Source organism: Anomaloglossus baeobatrachus, chromosome 6 (assembly GCF_048569485.1).
Source record: "Anomaloglossus baeobatrachus isolate aAnoBae1 chromosome 6, aAnoBae1.hap1, whole genome shotgun sequence".
Taxonomy (NCBI): domain Eukaryota; kingdom Metazoa; phylum Chordata; class Amphibia; order Anura; family Aromobatidae; genus Anomaloglossus; species Anomaloglossus baeobatrachus.
Genome location: NC_134358.1, coordinates 60,154,713 through 60,181,163, shown reverse-complemented (window position 1 = coordinate 60,181,163; position 26,451 = coordinate 60,154,713). Strand labels below are relative to the sequence as shown.

At 41.3% G+C, this 26,451-nt stretch overlaps 1 protein-coding gene across 7 annotated transcripts in view; it reads right to left on the bottom strand.

Annotated features, from left to right (window-relative positions):
* CSMD3 (CUB and Sushi multiple domains 3) overlaps nucleotides 1–26,451 on the bottom strand; it is a 2,007,504-nt gene that overhangs the window by 273,072 nt on the left and 1,707,981 nt on the right. For 4 of the 7 annotated variants that reach the window (XM_075352941.1, XM_075352935.1, XM_075352939.1 and 1 more), the window contains 2 exons: nucleotides 5,231–5,419; nucleotides 4,957–5,103 (listed from right to left, as the gene is read on the bottom strand). In XM_075352941.1, coding sequence (XP_075209056.1) covers nucleotides 4,957–5,103; nucleotides 5,231–5,419 — 336 coding nt within the window. Of the gene's footprint in view, nucleotides 1–295; nucleotides 332–4,956; nucleotides 5,104–5,230; nucleotides 5,420–26,451 lie in introns of all 7 variants that reach the window. The other 3 variants (XM_075352934.1, XM_075352936.1, XM_075352938.1) reach the window with 1 other exon arrangement.

The window sequence follows — 26,451 nt, the reverse complement described above, 5'->3', positions numbered from 1 at the left end:
TCTTGCATATTAATATAAAAGTTAGCTACCATATTTTCTCTCCATCCAAAGTACCATATGTGATGGCACTAATACTGCGCCCACAGTGGCCTTGCATTCATTAAAAAAAGAACATAAGCATATGCTGGCTTGATATCAGCTATTAATAATATTGTGGAAAACATTTTCGGAGCCTTTCTGACTGACAAAGCTCTAGATGTACAGCTGCTTCATAGTGGCGTACGTGTTTGACTTTCTCTGCCCAAGGCTATGTTCACACAGTGTATGTCAAAGGTACAGATGTGTCCTTCCTTACCTTTCCTCTTGGCTGAGACGAGTGTCACGAGACCAGCTTATAAAAAACAAAACAAAAGAAAAAAAATGATTTCCTGATACTCTGTTGGGAGACGTTTATGCTATATATCTATGTATTTGTACTGTAAAAATGTGAGTTCTTTAACAAAATTCATGGAAATGTAAGACTGGACACATCTGTATGCATTGAGATTTACTGCTGACATCTATGTCTAACAGAAGCTTGTCATATATATCACTGCATAAGTTTACCATGTATATTGCGCTATTTACAGACCTATTTTTGATATGCTTTTGTACAGATAGTTGTAGTGTTGTAGTTAAAATGCTATTAAATTAATGCAAAGGGACCATGTCACCAGGTTTTTCCCATATAAACTGTGGCCGCCATCAATAAACGTTTACATACAGCAGTCTAGAATCATGTATACAGTGTGTCCACCCATATCCTGTCCACCGCCATTAATGTGAGAACGGCGGCAGCTATAGGCATAGAAGTGGTGTCTAGGTATAGTAAAGTAGCCATGCGTTACACAATGAAACTACCTAATGCGCCACCTGGTGGAAAACAATGGAGTTAGCATTTTATCTTGAAAACGGAACGAGATAGAGAAAAAAGTGAATTACAGAGTTGTAGGGCTTCATCAATTCAATACGAATCGACACCTTGCATACAGAAATGCTATGATTAGAACATGTAAAACTCACAAGGCTGCGGACGTGAAGCGATACCTCATGGAGACCTTCCTACAAGTCATTGGGTGTGGCGGCTGTGTGGAGTGGCCTCCACGCTCACCTGATCTGACCCCATTGGACTTCTTTCTGGGAGGTCATATCAAACAGCAGGTGTATGCGACCCCTACACCAACATTGCAGGACTTATGACGACGTATCACAGATGCTTGTGCAAACGTGCCACCTACCATATTGCACAACGTGCAGCAAGATACAGTATGCTGTCCAGAGTCCAGATGTGCATTGCAGCTGATGGTGGCCACTTTGAGCATCAAAGTTACATGAGCGCCATATGTGTGGCCAGCATTCAATGTTTTGGGGGGGGGTCATGGGTTTCATATCATAGCATTTCTGTATGCAAGGTGTTGATTCATATTGAATTGATGATGCCCTACAATTTTTTAATTCACTTTTTTCTCTATCTCGATCCGTTTTTGAGATAAAAATGCTCAATCCATTGTTTTCCACCAGGTGGCGCTATAGGTGGTTTCATTGTGTAGCGCATGGCTACTTTACTATACCTAGACACCACTTCTATGCCTATATCTGCCGCCGTTCTCAAGTTAATGGCAGTGGACAGGATATGGGTGGACAAACTGTATAAGTGGCTAAGCCAATCTGTATAGCATAAAAACACCTTTTAGTATACTCACCTGCAGGGCAGTCTGGTCCCATTGGAGTTGCTGGTCTTGATCCGATGCCTCCTCTCTGCTTGTGATTGGCGTCATCTTTTCCTGCTTTGTATGGATGACGCGTCCTATGTCATCCACAGTGTCTTCAATTGCGCTCCTGTACCTGCACATTTATCTCTGCTTTGATGAGGGCAGAGTAAAGTACTGTACTGCGCAGGTCTAGGGAGAGATCAAATACTGCCTGCGCATGCACACTGCAATACTTTACTCTGTCCTCAGCAACGTAGAGAGAAGTGAACATGTGCAGGAGCGCAATGGAGGACAGTGTGGATGACATAGGACGCGTCATCCATACGAAGCAGGAAAAGAAGACGGCGATCACAAGCAGCAGTTGTGTGGCCACAATGAGTTTTTGGTGAGTCTTTGCCTATTTTCGTCTTACAGTTCCAGCAGAGTGGATGGGATTTATAGAAATCTCCTGCCCACTGTTCTTTTTTATATCAAAAACGTTTTTTCAATGCTAGACACCAGGAAGTATCAAAAACAAAACAGCTTTATTTGTCATGATATAACAACAACACAAAAAAAAAATCAATGTCAATATGCACCAAAAACACATGTAAAAAAATATACACAAAACAGAATAAAAGAACACTAGTAAACTAATTTACATAATAGGTGCAGATATTGTGCAGAAATTCTGCAACATCAAAAACTCACCAATAGCTCAACGTGGCAACATAGGGTTTCATTGCCCTTCCCGACTTGCAATGATCAACCAACCAGTTTTATTTCAATGAAGATTGTCATATCAGACAACCCCTTTAAAATATTTTTGGAAAATGGAAGTTGCTATAGTTGTCTGACTTTGTCTAAATAGTTTAAAAAAAAAAAACTATGGACAAAGGGCTAAGAATAGTCATTAAATAGCTTATTATGATAAATAAAATCCAAAAAATATTTTTAGTACATTCATCATAAAAAATGACTTGTTCTTGAAAGCATCCTAGGGATGATTGAATATCACTTTGCGAATATGACGAATAGGTTGCCGCTATGGAAATATTCGATGTACAATGTAAGTCTATGGGAAGCCCAAATAGTTGCTATTCGGCAACTATTCAGGTTTCCCATAGACTTACATTGCACATCGAATATTGGCAAATAGTTGAATAGCGGCGACCTATTCGTCGAATATGGGCGTAGCCAAATATTTGAGGTATTCGATCATCCCTAAGCTTTAAACTTAATTAATAAAAATGCTAATTTACAAAAAAAAGTGATCACCTTTTTAACTCCCGAGTCCCAACCCTATCCCACTTTCCCTTCCAATCCAGTCCAGATTCATCATGGGTCCTCCGCTATTCTATGCTTATAGGATAGTAAATGGATTGTGTCCACTGAATCCAAAAATTGGCTGCAACGCTCTCATGCCTGTAAAGAATGTTATTACAGGCATCTAGTGATGAAAGAGCACTTCCATTCTCGGGTGCTTGGCACTCGTAACGAGAAGTTGGACGCTTGGATGGGCTTTACTCATGTACCCAATAGAAGTGAAGTAAGAACTCGAGCATTTTTTATGAAAATATTCCGGAAAAATGCTTGACTTCCCCATTGGCTTCCATTATACTCGGTACCCGAGTCAAGCCCATCCGAGTGTCCAACTTCTCATTACGAGTACCAAGCAACTAAGCATAGTAGTGTTCACTCATCACTAATGGCTACCTATATACAAAGACTAGTCAGACCCCATCACATCATCTGCCCTGGATTGGCAGGGCATCATAGAGGTGATCACTATTTGTTTTTTTAATTTTAGTATCTTACCTTTGGATGATGACCTGGTTTATGCCAATTTTAGCCTGATTGTGTCTGCTCTATTTAAAGGGGTATTCCTATATAACACATGCATGGCATTTCTACAGGACTGAGATGGACATATCATTGGTGCAACCTGTGCAGCCGCACAAGGGCCCAAGAGATTGACGACTCATTTCTACCTCCAAATCAGGTGGAATTCTGCATTTTGATGAACTCTTAAGGGGCAAAGGGCCTATATATATTGTTTTTGTATAGGTGCCCTTTTCTGTCTGTGTCCGCCAGAGTCATAAATGTAGTATAGGTAAACCCCAGCACTCAAAGGAAAAAGGAGAATTTTTGTGATACAAATAAATTTTATTTTATTTTTGATTAACTGCAAAATGTGCACCCTGACAGATGCAACACCAACGTTTCAGCTTGTGCCTTTCTCAAGGTTGTTGCTTAATGTGGAAGTACGAGGGAGCGCGGGTCAAAATGGACAACTGTAGTTGAGAAAAAACAGGTGCTTCAAACTTTGCAGTTCAATTCAGTCAAGGTATTGACTAGATTATTCAGAAGGATGCTGAAGAAAAGGAGAATGCCTGTAGGAGATGCCCAGCAAGACTTTCCACCACCGCTGCCACTGCCATATTGCTGCTGCATGTCTCCCTGGGCATCTCCTACAGGCGTTCTCCTTTTCTTCACCATCCTTCTGAATAATCTACTCATCAATACCTTGATTGAATTGTACTGCAAAGTGTGAAGCACCTGCTTTATCTCAACTACGGTTGTCCATTGTGACCCGCGCTTCCTCGTACTTCCACATTAAGCAACAACCTTGAAAAAGGCGCAAAACGAAACGTTGGTGTTGCATCTCTCAGGGTTCACTTTTTGCAGTTGATCAAAAATAAAATTTATTTGCATCACAAAAATTCTCCTTTTTCCTCCGAGTGCTGGGGTTTACCTATACTACTAGTACCCCTGTTTTACCCTGAGCACCACCATTTAGCAGTGAACCAGATCTATCTTATCTATATTATAACAGCCATAAATGTGTCATAGACCAAATGGTACCAGCACCTATGTACAGAGTGAGAATCCTCTGACCAACCTGATGTAGCATCTGCTAACCTTCACATCTAGTTAGAAAATGAATGGAGAAGTGTCTTCCATTTGTAGCCGATAGTTGGTAGCCATCTCATCATAGATGGGGCCAACCAGATTCTGTACAGTTGCGGGACGCAAAGGTGGGACCTACATCTATTAGATATTTTTGGCATACCCTGTAGGTATGGTAGGAAAGATATCTTTAACAAGAAAGGTCAAACAAATTGATATTAAAGTGGTCTTTTATAAAAAACCAAACAATAAAATGTCTAAATCGTATATCTCTAAAAGTTGATGCTATAAATTCAAATTTATAAATATATAATAGAAGGAAAAAAAAAAGACAACACTCAATTAGCAGATAATAGAGAAGATAGAAATATCCTACCTATGTATCGGATTCTGAATCCTTTCTTGTTGGTCCCATGATCTGCTGACCAGCGTAAAAAAACTTCATGACCGCTACTGGTTATATTAAAACTAGAAGAATAATCCCCACTTAAGGAAATAAGTAGCGGATAGTGACTGTTCGGTCCTGTTCCAAATGAAATTTGCAGATTAGCACGTGTGAAACATTCAGAGAAAAGACAAGTGCATTGTACAAAATGCCATCAAAAGAACAAAAGCATCAAATTATAGTCAATGACATAATGTTTCATTACCGTCAAAGGCTTCAAGCACGTCAAACTCCTTTTCAGTATGAAAGAATTCGAAGATTAAGGTTATATTGTATCCCTTTTCCACACTAATGCTCCACGCACACATCTGAAGGTTTGGGTAGCTGTCAGGATATCCAGGACTTAGTATGATACCTGTCGAGTCCAGACGCATTTCATTGGCCGGGCAAAGCACTGCGAAAGACGGAGAATATTCAGTCTTCATAAAAGGGAAGGTTTATCTCTGGCTGCAGCTGCTTTATATACTTCTATTAGAAATGAATAATAATAAATCCAAGAAGGATTTCCACCTGCAGGCGGCTTAAATTTACAGGATTATAAATAACCTCCTGCAACTTTTTCTCTATAAATTGTCTTTTCTTTACGACTTTCTCATTTGCTCCGCAGCCATGTTCATGCATAATCGGCCATAGAACTCTGTTCTGTCTTGATATGATGTGATTCTGCCTTGTTTTTACCCTAGATAAATTGCACATATTTATTAGTTTGCATCAGCTTAATCAGTTTATGTCATGACATGTTGTGTTTTCTTCTCCAGAGCCACCAAAACTCTTACGAATTTGAAGTGATTCGCCAGGAGGCAACAAATTGTACAAACATTTATTAAAAAGTTGTCTTTTTAAATGGTTAAAATTGCAAAGAGGTGTTAAAATCAAGAAACATTGAAATTTAATTCTTATTTAAAATCCTGTTGGTTCTCAGGAACATAGGGATTTTGAATTGATAGTTTATTAATCATTGCCTAAATTACCGGCCACCTCCGCAAACTCAGGGTAGCCGGAGTCATGTGCAAGGAGTGAGTGCTATCTTTTAGAAGGTGCAAGTATGCCCGTATCGCTGGATCTGACCAGCCCCAGTGTCCTTGTGCTTCTTCCATGCTTCAGATGTAAAGCTGCAGTTTAGGCAAGCACCACTCGGTTTAGTCCAGTGGCAAAATCATGTTATTAGTCCTATATGTTAATCTTCAGGAGCACACCGCCCCCAAACAAGGAAGAAAAGAAGACATTAGGGGTAAAGATGAGCGGATCTGAACAGTAAAGTTCGGGGTTCATATTGAACAAAAAATCAGTGTTCCAATTTGGAGTTCTGATGATTTATGTATGCTGACCACTTGATCAAGCATCGCTGTGCTTGGGTACGATCGGTGCTCGGCTCAGTGCAAGTTGCTTTCAGAATGTGAATTGCTCTCACAGGGGGTAAAAAAATCATAATCAGATGTAGTATATATACATACATGGAAGAGGTGAACCGTGTGAGGGCCCCTGGCGTCTGGGCCCTCACACAGTTCACCTCTTCCATGTATGCCTGCATAGAGGCAAAGGTATTCCTAGCAACTGCTATACCTTTCCACTGTATTGTTTAATCCCTGTATCCTGGACACTGGCCCCTGACTATAGGCAACTTTAGATTCATTTTTCTGCATTTTCCTGCAAAGGTATTTAGTTACATGCTAAGAGCTGACTAATGTGCCAAATGCACTAGTTTGATTCAGCTATACTACATACAGACCTGGTTCCATATTGCTCTTTTTTGCAATCCATATACAGATTATTATCCTGCCTTATGTTGACGGACATGAAAACGTGCACATAAGCAGAGGCGGTAGCCCTTTCTCATATACAGAATCATGATAACTATGATACATTTCTATTACTGACTATCCTCATCTATCCTTATAACTAGATATCCTCGCTCATACCAGCATTCTGCCCCAGGGATCTCCCACGTATTTAGTCAGTCTGTCCGACCAGATGAAGGCCGAGGTTAGGCCGAAACGATTTTAGGCGGACTCTCTGCAAATTATACTATTATTCCCTTCTTCTGAAAAATAAAAATTGGAATATATATCAAGACTCTTTCTTGGACTTCATTTGGGAAACAGCAGTGTGCCAGGGATATCTTCTTTATTTCAATCTCAGACATTCACTGCTGAAATTGGAATAACTGCATTTTGGTATCGCTTCATAAAAATCTTGTCACTCCTAAATCTGTTGTAGATTTTATTGAGGTAATCCAAAGAAAGCTAATAGAGTTTCAAACCTGTATACTGGGTTTTTATTAGACATGGGTTGCTGCAGAGAGGTAGATATCAGTGAATAGTGAGTGTGCTGGATCGACCAACAGGTTGCTCAAGACACTCGGTACTCTGTCGGGTATTGTGCAGGTGCTCGACATGCTCAATTTCCTAGCTGGCATATTATTGCTCTTATTTTACCAGAAGTCCCTAACCAGAGGGCTGAGATAGGCCGGGGAGAGAGATAGATCTCCCCCACCTTCCTGTTTGGTGATTCCAGAAAAATGCTCAAGTTCCCTATTGACTTCCAATATGCTCGTTATTCGAGTCAAGCCCGTCCAAGCACCCAACCTATTTGATTTGAGTACCAAGGACTCTAGCATTTCAGTGCTCGCTCTTCACTTGTAGGTACCTTTGGTATCGGCCACTAGAGTTGGGGCTATAGTGCTGTGCTGCTTGCGCAAATTTTATAGAAATCAAGAGGTTACAGAAAAAGCTTACCTCAGTAATCTATACCTTTTCTGTAGCTGAAGAGTTACATCAACAGCTTTGCTTCCTTTCCTAGAGTGTTTCTATAACTCCCATTGAATTTTATGGAAGTTATAAAATCAGTAAAACACATTTTTTTTTACAACTCATCTTGGTCACAAAAAGAAAAGATTGGAATAAACTTGTTCTGTATTAAAAATGTATCCAATTGTATTCAAATGTATATCTATTTGGTAGACCGACAAGCTACTTTTCCAAGGCCAAACACAAAGCTAAAATACGGAACTTCCCAGGGGTTGGATTTCAAAAACAATTGCCTGTAATAAAACATCCCCGTCAAAAGACTTATGAATCCTAAAGTGTATTAAATGTGGAAATTTCTTATAATATCACTGAATTCCACTTGACATATTGTTATGATGACTGTAATCAATCTCTATGGACGATTTACACCTATTGAGCTCACAAATCAATTGTGTTGATAAGTTAGCTTCCTGTTTTGGAAGGGCAATGCACCTAGGATTTCACTGTGTTGAGAGCCCTTGTTGGCTGCCAGTAGTATTTTCTCTGGCTGGTCTCCCCGAGATCAGTGATTGTTTTGTCTTGCTGGTCTACTAGGCATTGCTCGCACCTGGCCAGAATCCTACTCCACACTGATGAGGGGCAATACCCCGAAACAGCTGTCTGTGGATGAATATCTGGCCTTGGTATTTCCCTTGTCATATCTTTAAACTTGTCAAAGAGCTGGATATTGTCTAAAAGGGCCACTTAGTATGGTGGTTATTGTTGTCTCCTAAAAAGAGCCACTCCTTGGCTAGGTCCTTCCTGGAGAGATATCTGGCTAGTTTCTGTGTTGAAACTCCTAGCAGAGGCTCCATGGACTTTTTTGATTTGCAACTTCCTGTTTTGGGCTTTCCATACTGGTCATTAGAGCTGGAGAGGAATTAGGCAAGGGGTCTCAAGATTGAGAATTCAGACCAATGCCATACTAGTGTTACTGGTCTGAACTGTGCTGTCTTCCATGTTCCTGGCAGATGTAAAAGAAAAATAAGAGGAGCGCTCCTGTGTGTATTCTATTAGTTTATAGCAAAGAGGTGGGGGAGGAGAGAATTCCCACTCAATTTGAAAGGTTGTATGCCTCCGCATAACTCCGGTGGTCAGCGTATCATAACTCCGGTGGTCAGCGTATCAAGGAGTGGTGAGGAAGCAAGTCTTCCGGCGTTGTGGCTGAGACCTTATTCCTGGCAGAGGCAGCTTTGGGAGTTAATAAAGAGGTGAAGGAGGGTGTTTGTTTTGTACTTTATTCCAAAAAAAGGATTTTTCTCTGTGTCTGTGTTTATTTACTTTCACGTAGAGGTTAGTGTGATGCAGGTATCTCATAGGCGCCTGTGCCATCACTAACCTAGGGTTTAGTAGCAGCTGTGGCATGCTAATAACCCCTTATTAACCTGATTGGCACCGCTCCAGGCCAACGGGTAGAGCCGGTAAAGTACAGGGATTGTCACATCTAATAGATGCGGCAATACCGGGCGGCTACGGGCTGAGAATAACAGCCCCCAGCCGGCTTTATCGTGGCTGGAGATGAAAATTAGGGGGGACCGCATGTCGTTTTTTTTTTATTTATTTAAATAATATTAAAAAAAGCCCCATTACTGGCACAGCCACGCACACTTCTGACAGGAACGTGCATGTGTTTCCGAAACACATGCACGTTCATCATAATGACCCGCAGACACTTGAATTGCTTTCCCCGCCCACCATCTGTCTTGCCACCTTTGATTGGTTGCAGTCTGCTTACATGCTGTCACTCAGGGTGCGGGCGCATCTAACTGCAACCAATTACACGCGCCAGTGAGCGGGTAAAACAATGAATATTGAATTGTCGGCTCCGGAAGGGAAAGGAGTTTGCTGCCATGACACAGCCTCGGGTGAGTACAATGCATGCTCTCCTACCCTCCTATCCCCTCTACAAACGTTGTTAATCTCCGGATTCTGGTCCCCATAGACTTACATGGGTACCGGAATCCGGAGCGGATCTGGATTTTTTTTTTTTCAATCCGGCAGTGATCCGCCGGTCCCAGATTTTGGCGGGTTTGATCAACTCTAATAGCCAGATTAAAAGCAGGAAATCAACCACACTGAGGTGGACGGTAACTTTGGCAATGAGCTCTAAATATAGAACTAATAATACCTCAATATTGAGAAGGCAGGGGATTTTTAATATGAAGGACAAAGCGGCTTGTTTCTATAAGCAGTCTGCAAGTTTAACCATTGATGAACTTGAGAAAATCTCACTAAATGGAATCTATCACCAGGTTGTTGCTCACCAATCTGAGAGATGCATTATGTAGAGACAGAGACCCTGATTACAGTGATGTGTCACTTACTGAGCTGTTTGCTGTCATTTTAATAAAATCACTGTTTGGTCTGCTGCAGATCTAGCAGTTCTCTGAATGTTGAGCTTTGTATAACCCCTCCAACACCACTGACTGCACAGTAAACACAGAAAGCCGGGAATCAGTGGTAGATTATACAGAACTCAAGAATATGCTTTAATTTCTGGTAGCAGATTTACTAGTCATTTAGTGATAATCGCCGGCTGACAAAATAGTGATTTTATCAATAAGGCACTAAGAAACACAGTCAATGACTTATCAATGGAATCAGGGTCTCTATCCCCAATTAGGTAGCAAAAATCTGGTGACAGATTCCCTTTAACTCATTAATGTATAATGTATTGTGTCCATCATGTTACCTCCCAGCCTTTGATGCGGGGCAGATGATGGCTGTGATAATCAGCCTTCATCTGCCTCTAACAGCCCGCCCACAATTATTAACCTTTCAAATTCCGCTGTGAATCAGTGACAGCAGCATTTAAAGCACTGACACTCAAAGGCTCATTTATTAAGAAATAAAAATACACATTTCTTATAGATGCGCTTGTAAAGTCCGATCTATCAAAGCATGAACATAAATATGAAATAAATTAATCCAGTTAGTAAACAACGTAATGAGAAAAAGAATCAAAACTCCAGATTCTCGGATTCTCAGCTGCCGCAACAACACAAACAATGTTACAACAGGCGATCAAAAATTGTATATACCCCAAAATTATATCAATATAAACCTCGTGTCTGGAAGCAAAATAGAAGTCCTTACAAAGCTCCATATTCCGAATATTGAAAACATTACAGCTGTTGGAAAATGGCTACATTTTTTAATGTAGAAATGGTTGTCCAAAGACTCCAGCGGCCAAATTCCAGGACTCAGTAGATATTTTTAATTTTTTTTTTTTCTCTTTATGCAAAGCAATTTTATTTGAATAGTTCCATTAAAAATATATCCACACGTGGAGCAAGACAAATATCGGATAGGGGTAGTGGTCATTTGATTTTCGAGGCTGGCTCCTGCCCTTTTTCCTTGCGGACTCCACACATCGGGGAGTACCGGTAAGCTGGCTTTAGAAATCTTTTGCATTTTTTGTAAATTTTTTAATGATTTTACAAATTTTTGAATTTTTCTTACCACTTGAAAAATATAAAAAAACTTTGCATGTTTGTTATCTGCATAGTCATACTGACCTGAAAAAATATATCACCAGGTTAGTTTTAGGGTAAACTGAGCACTATACATAAAAAAACCCCTCAAAAAACAATTACAGAATTGTACTCTTTTGCTATTTTGTCACATTCGGAGTTTTGTTTCCTTTTTACCAGTACATCATAAGATAAAAAGGATGGTCTCATTCAAAAGTACAACTCATCCCGCAAAAAACAAGCCCTCAGACGGCTATATTGACAAAGAAATTAAAAAAAAGTTATGACTCTTGAAATTAGGGAGTAAAAAACAAAAGCGCAAGAGTGAAAAATTGCTCTTCCCTTAGAGAAGTTTGGAGTTTTAATGTTATTCCCACTGTTACGCAGTTTTATTCCCACTCAATATTAATTAATAATAATAGGCAATATTATTATATTGTTATTATTATTATTAATATATATTCTAAATTGCTAATATACACTTAATTTTTCGTGAAGAGCAATTATTATTATTATTATTATTATTATTATTAATAATAATAATAATAATAATAAAAAATAATATTTTAATTAACAATTCATCTGCAATAATTTTGTGAGCATTGTGTATTATTATTATTATTATTATTATTATTATTATTATTATTATTATTATTAATAATAATAATAATAATAATAATACATATTTTAAATTGCTAATAAACTTAATTTTGTGAACAGCAATTATTATTATTAATAATAATAATAATAATAATAATAATAATAATAATAATAAATATTATTTAAATTAATAATTCACATGTAATGATTTAGTGAGAAGTGTTTATTATTATTAATTATTATTATTATTATTATTATTATTATTACATATTCTAAATTGCTAATACACTTAATAATTTTGTGAACAGCAATTATTAATATTATTATTATTAAATGTTATTTTAATTAATAATTTACATGTAATAATTTTGTGAGAAGTGTTTCTTTTTATTATTAATCATAATTAATAATCTAAATTAATAATTCACACTTAATAATTTTGAACTCAACAATTAATAATAATAATAATAATAATAATAATAATAATAATAAAAATAAAAATAATAATAATTTATATTTTTACTTGCTAATACACACTAAATAATTTTGTTAATGGCTATTATTGTATTTAATTAATAATTCACACTTAATAATTTTATGAACATCAATAATTATTACTATTATCACTATTATTAATCAGAATTAATATTTTAAAATAATTCATACTTAATAAGATGGAAAAAAATAATTATTTTTTCATCTTGGTATAAATAAAAGTTTTTACTTAATTTTTTAAAACAATATAAAAAAACTAAATGCACTGGGCTCAACATATGATTAAGGAGAAAGTCTAAAGGCGTGGAAAAATTGTTTTTCTAGGCAAAGTACATGTAACACAGCTGAAACCTCTTTCCTTGTCTTGTTTGTGAATTCCGATTAATCTTATCAACATGTATTTTCTGTAAATGGAGCTTGGTTCTGAGCAAGCTTTAGTCATAAATGACTATTTTTCTGAGAAAATTTATCCAAAACATTTCCAATTTTTCCTGTTAGATATAAAGTAAATCTAGTTGCTAAGCAACGTCTAATAGAGTATCTGTATGTGTTGTAATAAATGCATTGTAATCTCTTTGTTTATCAAAATGTTGGAAATCTAATACATACAAAAGTGAAGACATTTCCATGACCCATCCCTAGAAATAACTGGGTTGAATTTAATAAAATAATCATTAAAAAAAGTAAATAAATATTTTTTCCTCATGTTTTTATATATTACTGTATTGTTGTATAATATATATATATATATATATATATATATATATATATATTATACCCTATGTAAATATATATACACACACAGAGTTAATCAGGACCCTTTGCCTCCAGAAAGTTTTATTACAGGCTGGGACACAATATTGGGCTTACATGTTGGTAAATTCTCAGTGCATAGGTGGCTTTACACGCTGCGATATCGCTAAGGATTTATCGTTGGGGTCACAGTGTTTGTGACCCACATCCAGTGTCGTTAGCGACATCGCAGCGTGTGACACGTACAAGCGACCTCAAACGATCGCAAAAGAGACAAAAATCGTTGGTTTTGGAGAGGGCGTCCAAACACCAAAAATCATTGTCTCGTACGTAGCGATGTTGTTCGTTGTTCCTGCGGCAGAACACATCGCTGTGTGTGACACCGCAGGAACGAGGAACATCTCCTTACCTGCGTCCACCGGCAATGCGGAAGGAAGGAGGTGGGTGGGATGTTATGTCCCGCTCATCTCCGCCCCTCCGCTTCTATTGGCCAGCCGCTTAGTGACGTCACAGTGACGTCATTGTGACGCCAAACGCACCTCCCCCTTGAAGGAGGGATTGTTCGGCGGTCACAGCGACGTCACTACACAGGTATGTGCGTGTGACGCTGCCGTAGTGATAATGTTTGCTACGATAGCAATCACCACATATCGCTCGTACAACGGGTGCGGGTGCTATCGCGCTCGACATTGCTAGCAATCGCTAGCGATGTCGCAGCGTGTAGAGTACCCTTAAGAGTCTAGCGTGTCCATAGTCTAACAATAAATGTGTGACAAATTAGTGTGTTTAAGGCCCCTTTCACACGTCAGTGATTCTGGTACGTTTGTGCTTTTTTTTAAACGTACCAGAATCACTGACATACACAGACCCATTATAATGAATGCGTGTGCGTGATTGCTGCACGGAGATATGTCCATTTTTTTCTGGCATCACTGATGTTCCACGGACCACGCAGTGGTGTGGTCCGTGAAACACGTGCCAGAAAATAACGTGCATTTAAAATAATAAACATTTTAACTCACCCGGCTTCAGCCGCGCTCTCTGCAGCCCGTGCAGCCTGCTGCTTCTAAGCCGGCTGATTACTGCGCATATTAATGATGCACGACACAGCCGACCCGGAAGCAGCTGCTGCGGGGGTCAGTGCCGGCCGGATGCTGCACCGCGGGAGGATTCAGCACCACGGAGAGCGGGAGCGGGCACAGGTGAGTTGATTTCTAAGTGCAATCACGGGCCATGGAGAACGAAGCCCGGATTGCACTTAGACAACCCACGTGTGCCGTGATTCACGGCACACGCAGGGACATGTGCGTGTTTTACCCGCCAGTGAAAAACGTCACTGTTTTTCACTAACGTGTGAAACGGGCCTTAATGAAATAAGCATCCTAAGTTTTTTTCTTCTTTTTTTACATTTATGTCAAATTTTAATTCTTAAAAAAATCCCAAAAAACGTAAGGTTCAAAGTCTTCTAAAAAAAAGTAAGATACATTTAACATTACTGGGATATGTTGAAACTTGTGATGAGTGAGCAGTACCATGCTCGGACAGATTTGTCACTTTGTTATGTGCTTTGTGTGCAGATTTATCACAAAACCTAAAAGGTTTTCTGATGATGGCAAGGTCAATGAGAATCCTGAAGTCTCTTGCACAAATTGGGTATTTTCTCCTTGCAGATTTGGTGCAGATTTAAATCAGTAGCATGCCAATTATGTCAGTATTTTTTCTGCAGATTTCACCCAGACAAAGGTGCATGTACCCTAAAAAAAAGCCCTTCAAAAAGCTCATCAGCAGTTTTGCTGCATTTGTGGTGAGTAAAACTAACTTTGTAGAGCCTCTATCACACGTCAGTGATTCTGGTACGTATGTGCTAGTTTTTATATGTACCAGAATCACGGACATACGCAGACCCATTATACACATCAGTGAATTTTAACTGACCGTGTCTCCGTGCGGTGTTCACGCGTGTCCGTGATTACCGCACGGAGACATATTTTTTTTTTCTGGCATCACTGATGTCCCACAGACCACACTATGGTGTGATCCGTGAAACACGTACCAGAAAAACATGGACTTCTCCAGCGACGCTGTCTCCGGCTGCTGCTGCCTGCTGCTTCCAGCCCGGCTAATTACTGGCTGCATGTTCATATATGTAGCCACAGCCGACCCGGAAGTAGCTGCAGCAGGGATCAGCAGCAACAGGAAACACAGCAGAGCGGAAGAGTTCAGCAACACGGACAGCAGGAGCAGGACAGGTGAGTTTTTCGCCATGTGCAATCATGGATGACAGATTGCACATGAACAACCCACGTGTGCCATGAATTACGGACACGTAGGGACATATGCATTTTTAACACGTCAGTGGAAAACATCTGTTTTTCACTGTCGTGTGAAACTGGCCTCAAACCTATAATGTAGACAAAGCACACATTTGATATGCACCCAAAAAAATGCTGCAATAAATGATGCAAAGGTGCCATAAAATGTGCATTATAAATGGAAACTGTGCAGAAAAAAAACTCAGCAAATATGCTGCGTCTGAACAAAGCCTAATGCAGGATATTAGCATTCTATTTTCCTAAAATGTTCCAAAATAATTCCATAAATCACCAGCCCAAAATTTAGTCGGAATATACAGTATAATATATGGTTACAGGTCATTGAGCTAGAAAAAACTTTGTCATATTTCTTATGTGATGTATCAAACTTTTAAACCTCTTGCCTGAAGTGGTCACAAACTAATATAAGAAATGAAAACTAGATTATGGTTGACATATTTCCCCCAAGCTACAGAAACAGTCAAATTTAATGAGGTTATGAATTATGGAATATGGAGATATTCTGCATCCAGACAAGAAACACAGACAAACTTTTTGGGTGTTTTAATTAATATACGCTGTACACCAAGCTTGCTTTTTCCTACCACATTCTTGACTTGAAGGCATCTAGGACTTTTCTTTTGTTATTGTAGACCTAATGGAAATTGACTGGTAACATTGTGGGAATACGGTGCCTGCTGCAGGTGGATTGTAATACTTGGCTGTTTCTAGTGGGAGGGAAGTGAATGCATTTGATTCACATAGAATATATTCACTGGAAATCTAATCTGTCGGAAGGAGTCAAAATAATAATCACTTCTCATGCTCAACTTTCCTGAGCCCTCCATATACATATGCCAGCAACATCGAAACTTTGCACTCTACTACTTATACCTGGATTGGCTCCTCTCCTTTCTTATATCTTTGGACCTTCCCATGGGTGCCATTGTTACTGATTATTTCCCACCCTATCACATAGGGCATGACACATGTCAATAAAAAAGAATATGTGGAGCCGATCGATGTACTGAGCAAGGAGCATTAAGCAGCAGGACTGCAGAGATAAAGTTGAATGCCTTTTTGAAAATCAGGCTTGTGAGAAGATCCCTGTTTGCTCCCATTGAAGTCTCCTTTCTTCTTAACATTAAGCTATATATTGGACTAGCCGTAGTACCCAGCGTCGCCGAGGATAGTAATTGTCTCTCTGTATCTCTCTCAATCTGTCTGTCTGCCTCTGTCTGTCTGTCTCTATCTATCTGTCTGTGTCTGTCTCTGTCTGTCTGTCTCTTTCTGTCTGTCTGTCTCTTTCTGTCTGTCTGTCTGTCTCTGTGTGTCTGTCTGTGTCTTTGTCTCTGTGTGTCTATCTCTCATTCTGTCTGTCTCTTTCCCTGTCTGTCTCAGTCTGTCTGTATGTCTGCCTCTATCCATGTGTATCTCTGTCTCTATCCATGTCTGTCTGTCTATCTCTCTATCTCTGTGTCTGTCTCTCTCTATCTCTTTATCTGTCTGTCTGTGATGCAAAAAAGGAGAAATAGAAATACGCACCACTTAAAAGGTATGCCTGTATAAAACCTTCAGGTAACTCCTTCTGGATACAAGCGGGATATATGGCAGCCAGCCACACAGTAGATCAGTGGACAACAACAGGAAAAATCCGCTGGGAATCTGTCAGGTGAAATAAAATTTAGCTTTTAATTATTCCATTAAAATATTCATGACAGTGGCATATAGTATACTGACATCATTGGTGGTTTAAAGATGGAAAAAACAACGCGTTTTGGCGGCGGTACCTTCCTCCAGTTTCGGCACCGCCACCAAAACGCATAGTTTTTTCCATCTTTCAACCACCCATGATGTCAGTATACTATATGCCAGTGTCATGAATATTTTAATGGAATAATTAAAAGCTAAATTTTATTTCACCTGACGGATTCCCAGCGGATTTTTCCTGTTTGTTGTCCACTGTCTGTCTGTCAGTCTCTTTCCTCATCTGTCTCTTTTCCCGTCTGTCTCTTTCCCTGTCTGTCTCTTTCCTTGTCTGTCTCTTTCCCTGTCTGTCTCTTTCCTCGTCTGTCTCTTTCCCTGTCTGTCTCTTTCCTCGTCTGTCTCTTACCCCATCTGTCTCTTTCCCCGTCTGTCTTGTTCCAGGACTGTCTCTTTCCCTGTCTGTCTCCTTCCCTGTCTGTCTCCTTCCGTCTGTCTTCTTCCCTGTCTGTCTCCTTCCCTGTCTGTCTCCTTCCCCGTCTGTCTCTTTCCCCGTCTGTCTCTTTCCCCGTCTGTCTCTTTCCCCGTCTGTCTCTTTCCCCGTCTCTGTCTCTTTCCCTGTCTCTTTTCTTGTTGCTGTCTCTTTCCCTTTCTATTTCCTTGTCTCTGTCTCTCTCCCTGTCTCTTTCCCTGTCTCTGTCACTTTCCCCGTCTGTCTCTTTCCCCGTCTGTCTCTATCTATTTCCCTGTCTCTGTCTCTTTTCCTGTCTTTGTCTCTTTGCCTGTATCTTTCCTTGTCTTTGTCTCTTTTCCTGTCTCTTTCCTTGTTTCTGTCTCTTTCCCCATCTGTCTCTGTCTCTTTCCCTGTCTCTTTCCCTATCTCTGTCTCTTTCCCTGTTTCTGTCTATTTCCCTGTCAGTCTCTTTCCCTGTCTGCATGTCTCTTTCCCTGTGTGTCTCTGTCTTTCTCTCTCTGTCTGTCTCTGTCTGTTTGTCTCTTTCTGTCTCTCTCTATTCGTCTCACCACCGACATCTTATTACCTCACACATAAGCTTCTTATACTAAAAATGTATTTTGTTTCTATAGCAATCAATCACAGCTCACATCAATAACCTGTAGCTCGCAGCTCCATTGACATTAATAGAGGCAGTTTTTTTGGGGAGTAACTGTAAAGTGCGGGGTTAAATTTCCCCGTTAAAACATAGTCTATGACGTTCCCTGAGTCACGTGGGGTGTCTGTGTAAAATTTTGTGATTGTAAATGCGACTGAACAGCTTCCTTTACCGGACATACATACATATATACACACACATACATACATACATACACTCAGCTTAATATATTAGATTTAGAGGGAAATAAGTAATATCCCAGTGAATTATAAAAGAAAAGCAAATTAGAAAAAGATTGTGCAGCTTATAAGTTCTGTGCCATTTCTTGACCTGTGTGTTATTCAAAATTGTATATAGAACCTTTTTTGTGAAAAATGTACTGAAAATTATCAGATAAGCAAAATATTGTAATTAGTTTGTGCTGCCAACTTCACATAATAATCTGCTGCTAATTGACTGCAGAATATAAATGGTCCTGCTATGAGACTGTACAAGAATAGTACATAATTAAAAATCATTCATGTACCTTAACTGAAAGAACACATGCATAGCCGTGTATAATATTTAGGAAAGTTACAGTCAAAATATAATTTATTACAAAGTTCAATTTTTATCTAACATGATATTGTAGAACTTTTGTAAATATGTATCAATAGCAAACAAAACAGCAAAGTATAGGGCAGATATTTTGCAGTTATTTCTGGGACTGTCGAATCCATATGAATGTTTTTTACAGAAGGAGATGTGCCTGAACATAAGGGTGGCTTTACACGCTACGAGATCGCTACAGTAATCTCGTTGGGGTCACGGATTTTGTGACGCACATCCGGCCGCTGTAGCGATCTCGTTGTGTGTGACGCCTAGGAGCGATTTTGGATCATTGCAAAAACGTCCAAAATCGCTCCTCGTTGACATGGGGGTCCCCTCCCAATTATCGCTGCTGTCGCTGGGGCGAAGTTGATCCTCGTCCCTGTGGCAGCACACATCGCTACGTGTGACGCCGCAGGAGCGAGGAACCTCTCTTTACCTGCCACACGCCAGCAATGAGGAAGGTAAGAGGTGGGTGGGATGTTCGTCCCGCTCATCTCCGCCCCTTCGCTTTGATTGGGCGGCTGCTTAGTGACGTCGCTTTGCCGACGAGCGAACCGCCCCCTTAGAAAGGAGGCGGATCGCCGGTCACAGCGACGTCGCCAAGCAGGTAAGTACGTGTGACGCTGCCGTAGCGATAATGTTCGCTACGGCAGCGATCTCCACATATCGGCTTAAAGATAGGGGCGGGTGCTATCATGCTCACCATCGGTAGCATCAGCTAGCAATGTTGCAGCGTGTAAAGCCCGCTTAAGGAAGTAGAAGTGTTTCCCCTACCTCTTGAAGAAATGCGATATTGTGTAATAGAATGCACTGTTTTAATGGGGTTGTCCACTACTTTTACATTGATGGCCTATGCTTAGGATAGGTCATCAATGTCTGATCAGCTGGGGTCTGACACTCCGCACCCCTGCCAATCAGTTGCTCTCAGTCTTGGCGGCAGCAGCAGGTAGCCAGAAATGCTCAGTTCCAGAGCTGCTCCGTCTTCTGCCAATGCCAGGTACTGCGCATCTGCCTCCTATTGATTAAAATTGGGAGGCGAATGTGCAGTATCCAGTCTTGGCTGCTATTAGAAGACGGAGCAGCTCTGGAACTGCACATTTCTGGCTGCCTGCTGCTGCCGCCGGGACCTAGAACAGCTGATCTGCAAGGTTGTGGGGTGTCAGACCTCAGCCAATCAGACATTGATGACCTATCCTAAGGATAGGCCATCGATATAAAAGTAGTGGGCAACCCCTTTAAATGTGGTTTTATGTGTTTAGTCAGGCACATACAGGGTTAACAATTGAGATTAGCTCAGGATAGGAGAAGCTACATGAGCATACAAGGAGCGACTTCCTGGTAAGGAGTCCGAAAGCGCAGAATATACAGATAGACAGACCTAAGGTGTAATGATTTGCAGATCTGCATGTAAAAGGGTGCTGTGCAAAGAAGAGAGAGAGCCACACATCAGACAATATGTCCTACGGACCAAGGAACCATAACGAAATACAGTGCAACATTTGATAAAACAGAACATTCAATAGATCAGAATCAAAGCTAGTGAGGCGGATTAGAAGGGGAAATAGCAATCCCATGTCAAGGGGGTTATGATTGAGAAGGACTTGTATCAGCAGAATGCTATCGAAAAGTTGTCTAAGGTGATAGAGAATTCAATTTTGCGTATTGGAAGTCAGTTATTGTCATCAGATTGGGACATGCATTCTCTGAAGGAGAATAGTGGGCTGTCAAGGTGTTAGTGAAGAGTCGTATCGATGTACCCCAAGGAGAAAAGTCCTCGTCAGTCAGATAGAAACTAAGAGTAGCTTTCAGTGGCCTTAGTATTGCACATCAACCTATTCTGCCCTGTGAGTTGTTTCAGTTGCTGGCTATGAACTAAAGGCTATTGGACCACTGGCTGTAGAGCGGAGTCCACAATGCTAAGGGATTTGAACTTTTCTCAGCACAGAGCACTGTTGGGTATTATTAGATATTTTGTGCTTGTCAGTCTAACCCCTTAACGACCGTGGGCTGTACTGGTACGTCCTAAGTCATGTCCAGGTAATCCTCGCACATGTCTGCTGATTTGAACAGCAGACATCTCTGCCTCACAGGTGCAGGTGGATCCACGATCCACCCACTCCTGTTAATCCCTTAAATTGTGCTATCAAAATGTGATAGCATGATTTAAATGCCTGCAGCGGTAAAAGTTCACTTACCCGACTCCATCAGCAGCTCCATAACATGATCACTGTTGCAATGGTAGCACAGGGTCATGTGGTGACTCCTGTATCTCACAGGACTCACTTCCTGCTTCAGTCAGCTGACTGCTGCCTGTTACAAGACATGAGCATATCTTGTGATCTCAGCTGTGTAGCTGTGATCAACAGAAATGAATGAGCAATCAGACTGATGATCCTTATAGTCCCCTACAGGACTAGTAGAATAAAAAAAGTAAAAGGAAAGTTTTAAAAAAATAAATAAATAAATAAAGTTCGAATCACACCCTATTTGCCCCATTGAAAAATAAAGGGTTAAAAAAATAAAAATATACACACATTTCATGTTGGCACGTTCAGAAATTCTCGATCTATCAAAATATCAAATCAATTAATCTGATCGGTAAACGGCGTACCGGCTAAAAAATTCCAACTGCCAAAATTAAGTTTTTTTTGGTTGCCACAAATTTTGCAGAAAACGCAATAACAGGCGATCAAAACTTAGCATCTGCGCAAACATGGTAACATTAAAAACATCAGACTGAGACACCAAAAATAAGCCATCACTAATGGAAAATGGCGAAAAAAGTGTGCCACTTTTTTTGGACAAACTTCTGAATTTTTTTTAACAATAATAATAGTTTAATAATAAATAATAGTTTATTAAATATAATACAAAATCCAATAAAATGTTATGTATGTAATATAAAGAAGGAGGGGTTTGGGAGAAAATGCCTATATGACAACAGCAAGCACCCCGAAACACCGTGTCTGCAAATTGGGATTCTGATCTGGCTTATATATCCTGAGTCATATTGCAATGGATTGTTGAAAATCCACTTGTGACTTTTAGGATCGCTACTTCCAATAGGTGGCGCTGTGCTAGAGTTTGTCTCCTTTACTGGAGAGACAATTTGAATATTTCCCAGAGGGGCATTGCAGCTATAAGTCCCCTTACCTGGCAGCCAGACTGGCTTGCAAAGTCTCCTTAAGGAGAATAGTGTTCCCCCGTGGTCCCCACATAGCTTTCTCATGAGCCAGATCAGACACCCCCATACTTTGCACTGACGAGGGGCAAGCACCCCGAAACACCGTGTCTGCAAATTGGGATTCTGATCTGGCTTATATATCCTGAGTCATATTGCAATGGATTGTTGAAAATCCACTTGTGACTTTTAGGATCGCTACTTCCAATAGGTGGCGCTGTGCTAGAGTTTGTCTCCTTTACTGGAGAGACAATTTGAATATTTCCCAGAGGGGCATTGCAGCTATAAGTCCCCTTACCTGGCAGCCAGACTGGCTTGCAAAGTCTCCTTAAGGAGAATAGTGTTCCCCCGTGGTCCCCACATAGCTTTCTCATGAGCCAGATCAGACACCCCCATACTTTGCACTGACGAGGGGCAAGCACCCCGAAACACCGTGTCTGCAAATTGGGATTCTGATCTGGCTTATATATCCTGAGTCATATTGCAATGGATTGTTGAAAATCCACTTGTGACTTTTAGGATCGCTACTTCCAATAGGTGGCGCTGTGCTAGAGTTTGTCTCCTTTACTGGAGAGACAATTTGAATATTTCCCAGAGGGGCATTGCAGCTATAAGTCCCCTTACCTGGCAGCCAGACTGGCTTGCAAAGTCTCCTTAAGGAGAATAGTGTTCCCCCGTGGTCCCCACATAGCTTTCTCATGAGCCAGATCAGACACCCCCATACTTTGCACTGACGAGGGGCAAGCACCCCGAAACACCGTGTCTGCAAATTGGGATTCTGATCTGGCTTATATATCCTGAGTCATATTGCAATGGATTGTTGAAAATCCACTTGTGACTTTTAGGATCGCTACTTCCAATAGGTGGCGCTGTGCTAGAGTTTGTCTCCTTTACTGGAGAGACAATTTGAATATTTCCCAGAGGGGCATTGCAGCTATAAGTCCCCTTACCTGGCAGCCAGACTGGCTTGCAAAGTCTCCTTAAGGAGAATAGTGTTCCCCCGTGGTCCCCACATAGCTTTCTCATGAGCCAGATCAGACACCCCCATACTTTGCACTGACGAGGGGCAAGCACCCCGAAACACCGTGTCTGCAAATTGGGATTCTGATCTGGCTTATATATCCTGAGTCATATTGCAATGGATTGTTGAAAATCCACTTGTGACTTTTAGGATCGCTACTTCCAATAGGTGGCGCTGTGCTAGAGTTTGTCTCCTTTACTGGAGAGACAATTTGAATATTTCCCAGAGGGGCATTGCAGCTATAAGTCCCCTTACCTGGCAGCCAGACTGGCTTGCAAAGTCTCCTTAAGGAGAATAGTGTTCCCCCGTGGTCCCCACATAGCTTTCTCATGAGCCAGATCAGACACCCCCATACTTTGCACTGACGAGGGGCAAGCACCCCGAAACACCGTGTCTGCAAATTGGGATTCTGATCTGGCTTATATATCCTGAGTCATATTGCAATGGATTGTTGAAAATCCACTTGTGACTTTTAGGATCGCTACTTCCAATAGGTGGCGCTGTGCTAGAGTTTGTCTCCTTTACTGGAGAGACAATTTGAATATTTCCCAGAGGGGCATTGCAGCTATAAGTCCCCTTACCTGGCAGCCAGACTGGCTTGCAAAGTCTCCTTAAGGAGAATAGTGTTCCCCCGTGGTCCCCACATAGCTTTCTCATGAGCCAGATCAGACACCCCCATACTTTGCACTGACGAGGGGCAAGCACCCCGAAACACCGTGTCTGCAAATTGGGATTCTGATCTGGCTTATATATCCTGAGTCATATTGCAATGGATTGTTGAAAATCCACTTGTGACTTTTAGGATCGCTACTTCCAATAGGTGGCGCTGTGCTAGAGTTTGTCTCCTTTACTGGAGAGACAATTTGAATATTTCCCAGAGGGGCATTGCAGCTATAAGTCCCCTTACCTGGCAGCCAGACTGGCTTGCAAAGTCTCCTTAAGGAGAATAGTGTTCCCCCGTGGTCCCCACATAGCTTTCTCATGAGCCAGATCAGACACCCCCATACTTTGCACTGACGAGGGGCAAGCACCCCGAAACACCGTGTCTGCAAATTGGGATTCTGATCTGGCTTATATATCCTGAGTCATATTGCAATGGATTGTTGAAAATCCACTTGTGACTTTTAGGATCGCTACTTCCAATAGGTGGCGCTGTGCTAGAGTTTGTCTCCTTTACTGGAGAGACAATTTGAATATTTCCCAGAGGGGCATTGCAGCTATAAGTCCCCTTACCTGGCAGCCAGACTGGCTTGCAAAGTCTCCTTAAGGAGAATAGTGTTCCCCCGTGGTCCCCACATAGCTTTCTCATGAGCCAGATCAGACACCCCCATACTTTGCACTGACGAGGGGCAAGCACCCCGAAACACCGTGTCTGCAAATTGGGATTCTGATCTGGCTTATATATCCTGAGTCATATTGCAATGGATTGTTGAAAATCCACTTGTGACTTTTAGGATCGCTACTTCCAATAGGTGGCGCTGTGCTAGAGTTTGTCTCCTTTACTGGAGAGACAATTTGAATATTTCCCAGAGGGGCATTGCAGCTATAAGTCCCCTTACCTGGCAGCCAGACTGGCTTGCAAAGTCTCCTTAAGGAGAATAGTGTTCCCCCGTGGTCCCCACATAGCTTTCTCATGAGCCAGATCAGACACCCCCATACTTTGCACTGACGAGGGGCAAGCACCCCGAAACACCGTGTCTGCAAATTGGGATTCTGATCTGGCTTATATATCCTGAGTCATATTGCAATGGATTGTTGAAAATCCACTTGTGACTTTTAGGATCGCTACTTCCAATAGGTGGCGCTGTGCTAGAGTTTGTCTCCTTTACTGGAGAGACAATTTGAATATTTCCCAGAGGGGCATTGCAGCTATAAGTCCCCTTACCTGGCAGCCAGACTGGCTTGCAAAGTCTCCTTAAGGAGAATAGTGTTCCCCCGTGGTCCCCACATAGCTTTCTCATGAGCCAGATCAGACACCCCCATACTTTGCACTGACGAGGGGCAAGCACCCCGAAACACCGTGTCTGCAAATTGGGATTCTGATCTGGCTTATATATCCTGAGTCATATTGCAATGGATTGTTGAAAATCCACTTGTGACTTTTAGGATCGCTACTTCCAATAGGTGGCGCTGTGCTAGAGTTTGTCTCCTTTACTGGAGAGACAATTTGAATATTTCCCAGAGGGGCATTGCAGCTATAAGTCCCCTTACCTGGCAGCCAGACTGGCTTGCAAAGTCTCCTTAAGGAGAATAGTGTTCCCCCGTGGTCCCCACATAGCTTTCTCATGAGCCAGATCAGACACCCCCATACTTTGCACTGACGAGGGGCAAGCACCCCGAAACACCGTGTCTGCAAATTGGGATTCTGATCTGGCTTATATATCCTGAGTCATATTGCAATGGATTGTTGAAAATCCACTTGTGACTTTTAGGATCGCTACTTCCAATAGGTGGCGCTGTGCTAGAGTTTGTCTCCTTTACTGGAGAGACAATTTGAATATTTCCCAGAGGGGCATTGCAGCTATAAGTCCCCTTACCTGGCAGCCAGACTGGCTTGCAAAGTCTCCTTAAGGAGAATAGTGTTCCCCCGTGGTCCCCACATAGCTTTCTCATGAGCCAGATCAGACACCCCCATACTTTGCACTGACGAGGGGCAAGCACCCCGAAACACCGTGTCTGCAAATTGGGATTCTGATCTGGCTTATATATCCTGAGTCATATTGCAATGGATTGTTGAAAATCCACTTGTGACTTTTAGGATCGCTACTTCCAATAGGTGGCGCTGTGCTAGAGTTTGTCTCCTTTACTGGAGAGACAATTTGAATATTTCCCAGAGGGGCATTGCAGCTATAAGTCCCCTTACCTGGCAGCCAGACTGGCTTGCAAAGTCTCCTTAAGGAGAATAGTGTTCCCCCGTGGTCCCCACATAGCTTTCTCATGAGCCAGATCAGACACCCCCATACTTTGCACTGACGAGGGGCAAGCACCCCGAAACACCGTGTCTGCAAATTGGGATTCTGATCTGGCTTATATATCCTGAGTCATATTGCAATGGATTGTTGAAAATCCACTTGTGACTTTTAGGATCGCTACTTCCAATAGGTGGCGCTGTGCTAGAGTTTGTCTCCTTTACTGGAGAGACAATTTGAATATTTCCCAGAGGGGCATTGCAGCTATAAGTCCCCTTACCTGGCAGCCAGACTGGCTTGCAAAGTCTCCTTAAGGAGAATAGTGTTCCCCCGTGGTCCCCACATAGCTTTCTCATGAGCCAGATCAGACACCCCCATACTTTGCACTGACGAGGGGCAAGCACCCCGAAACACCGTGTCTGCAAATTGGGATTCTGATCTGGCTTATATATCCTGAGTCATATTGCAATGGATTGTTGAAAATCCACT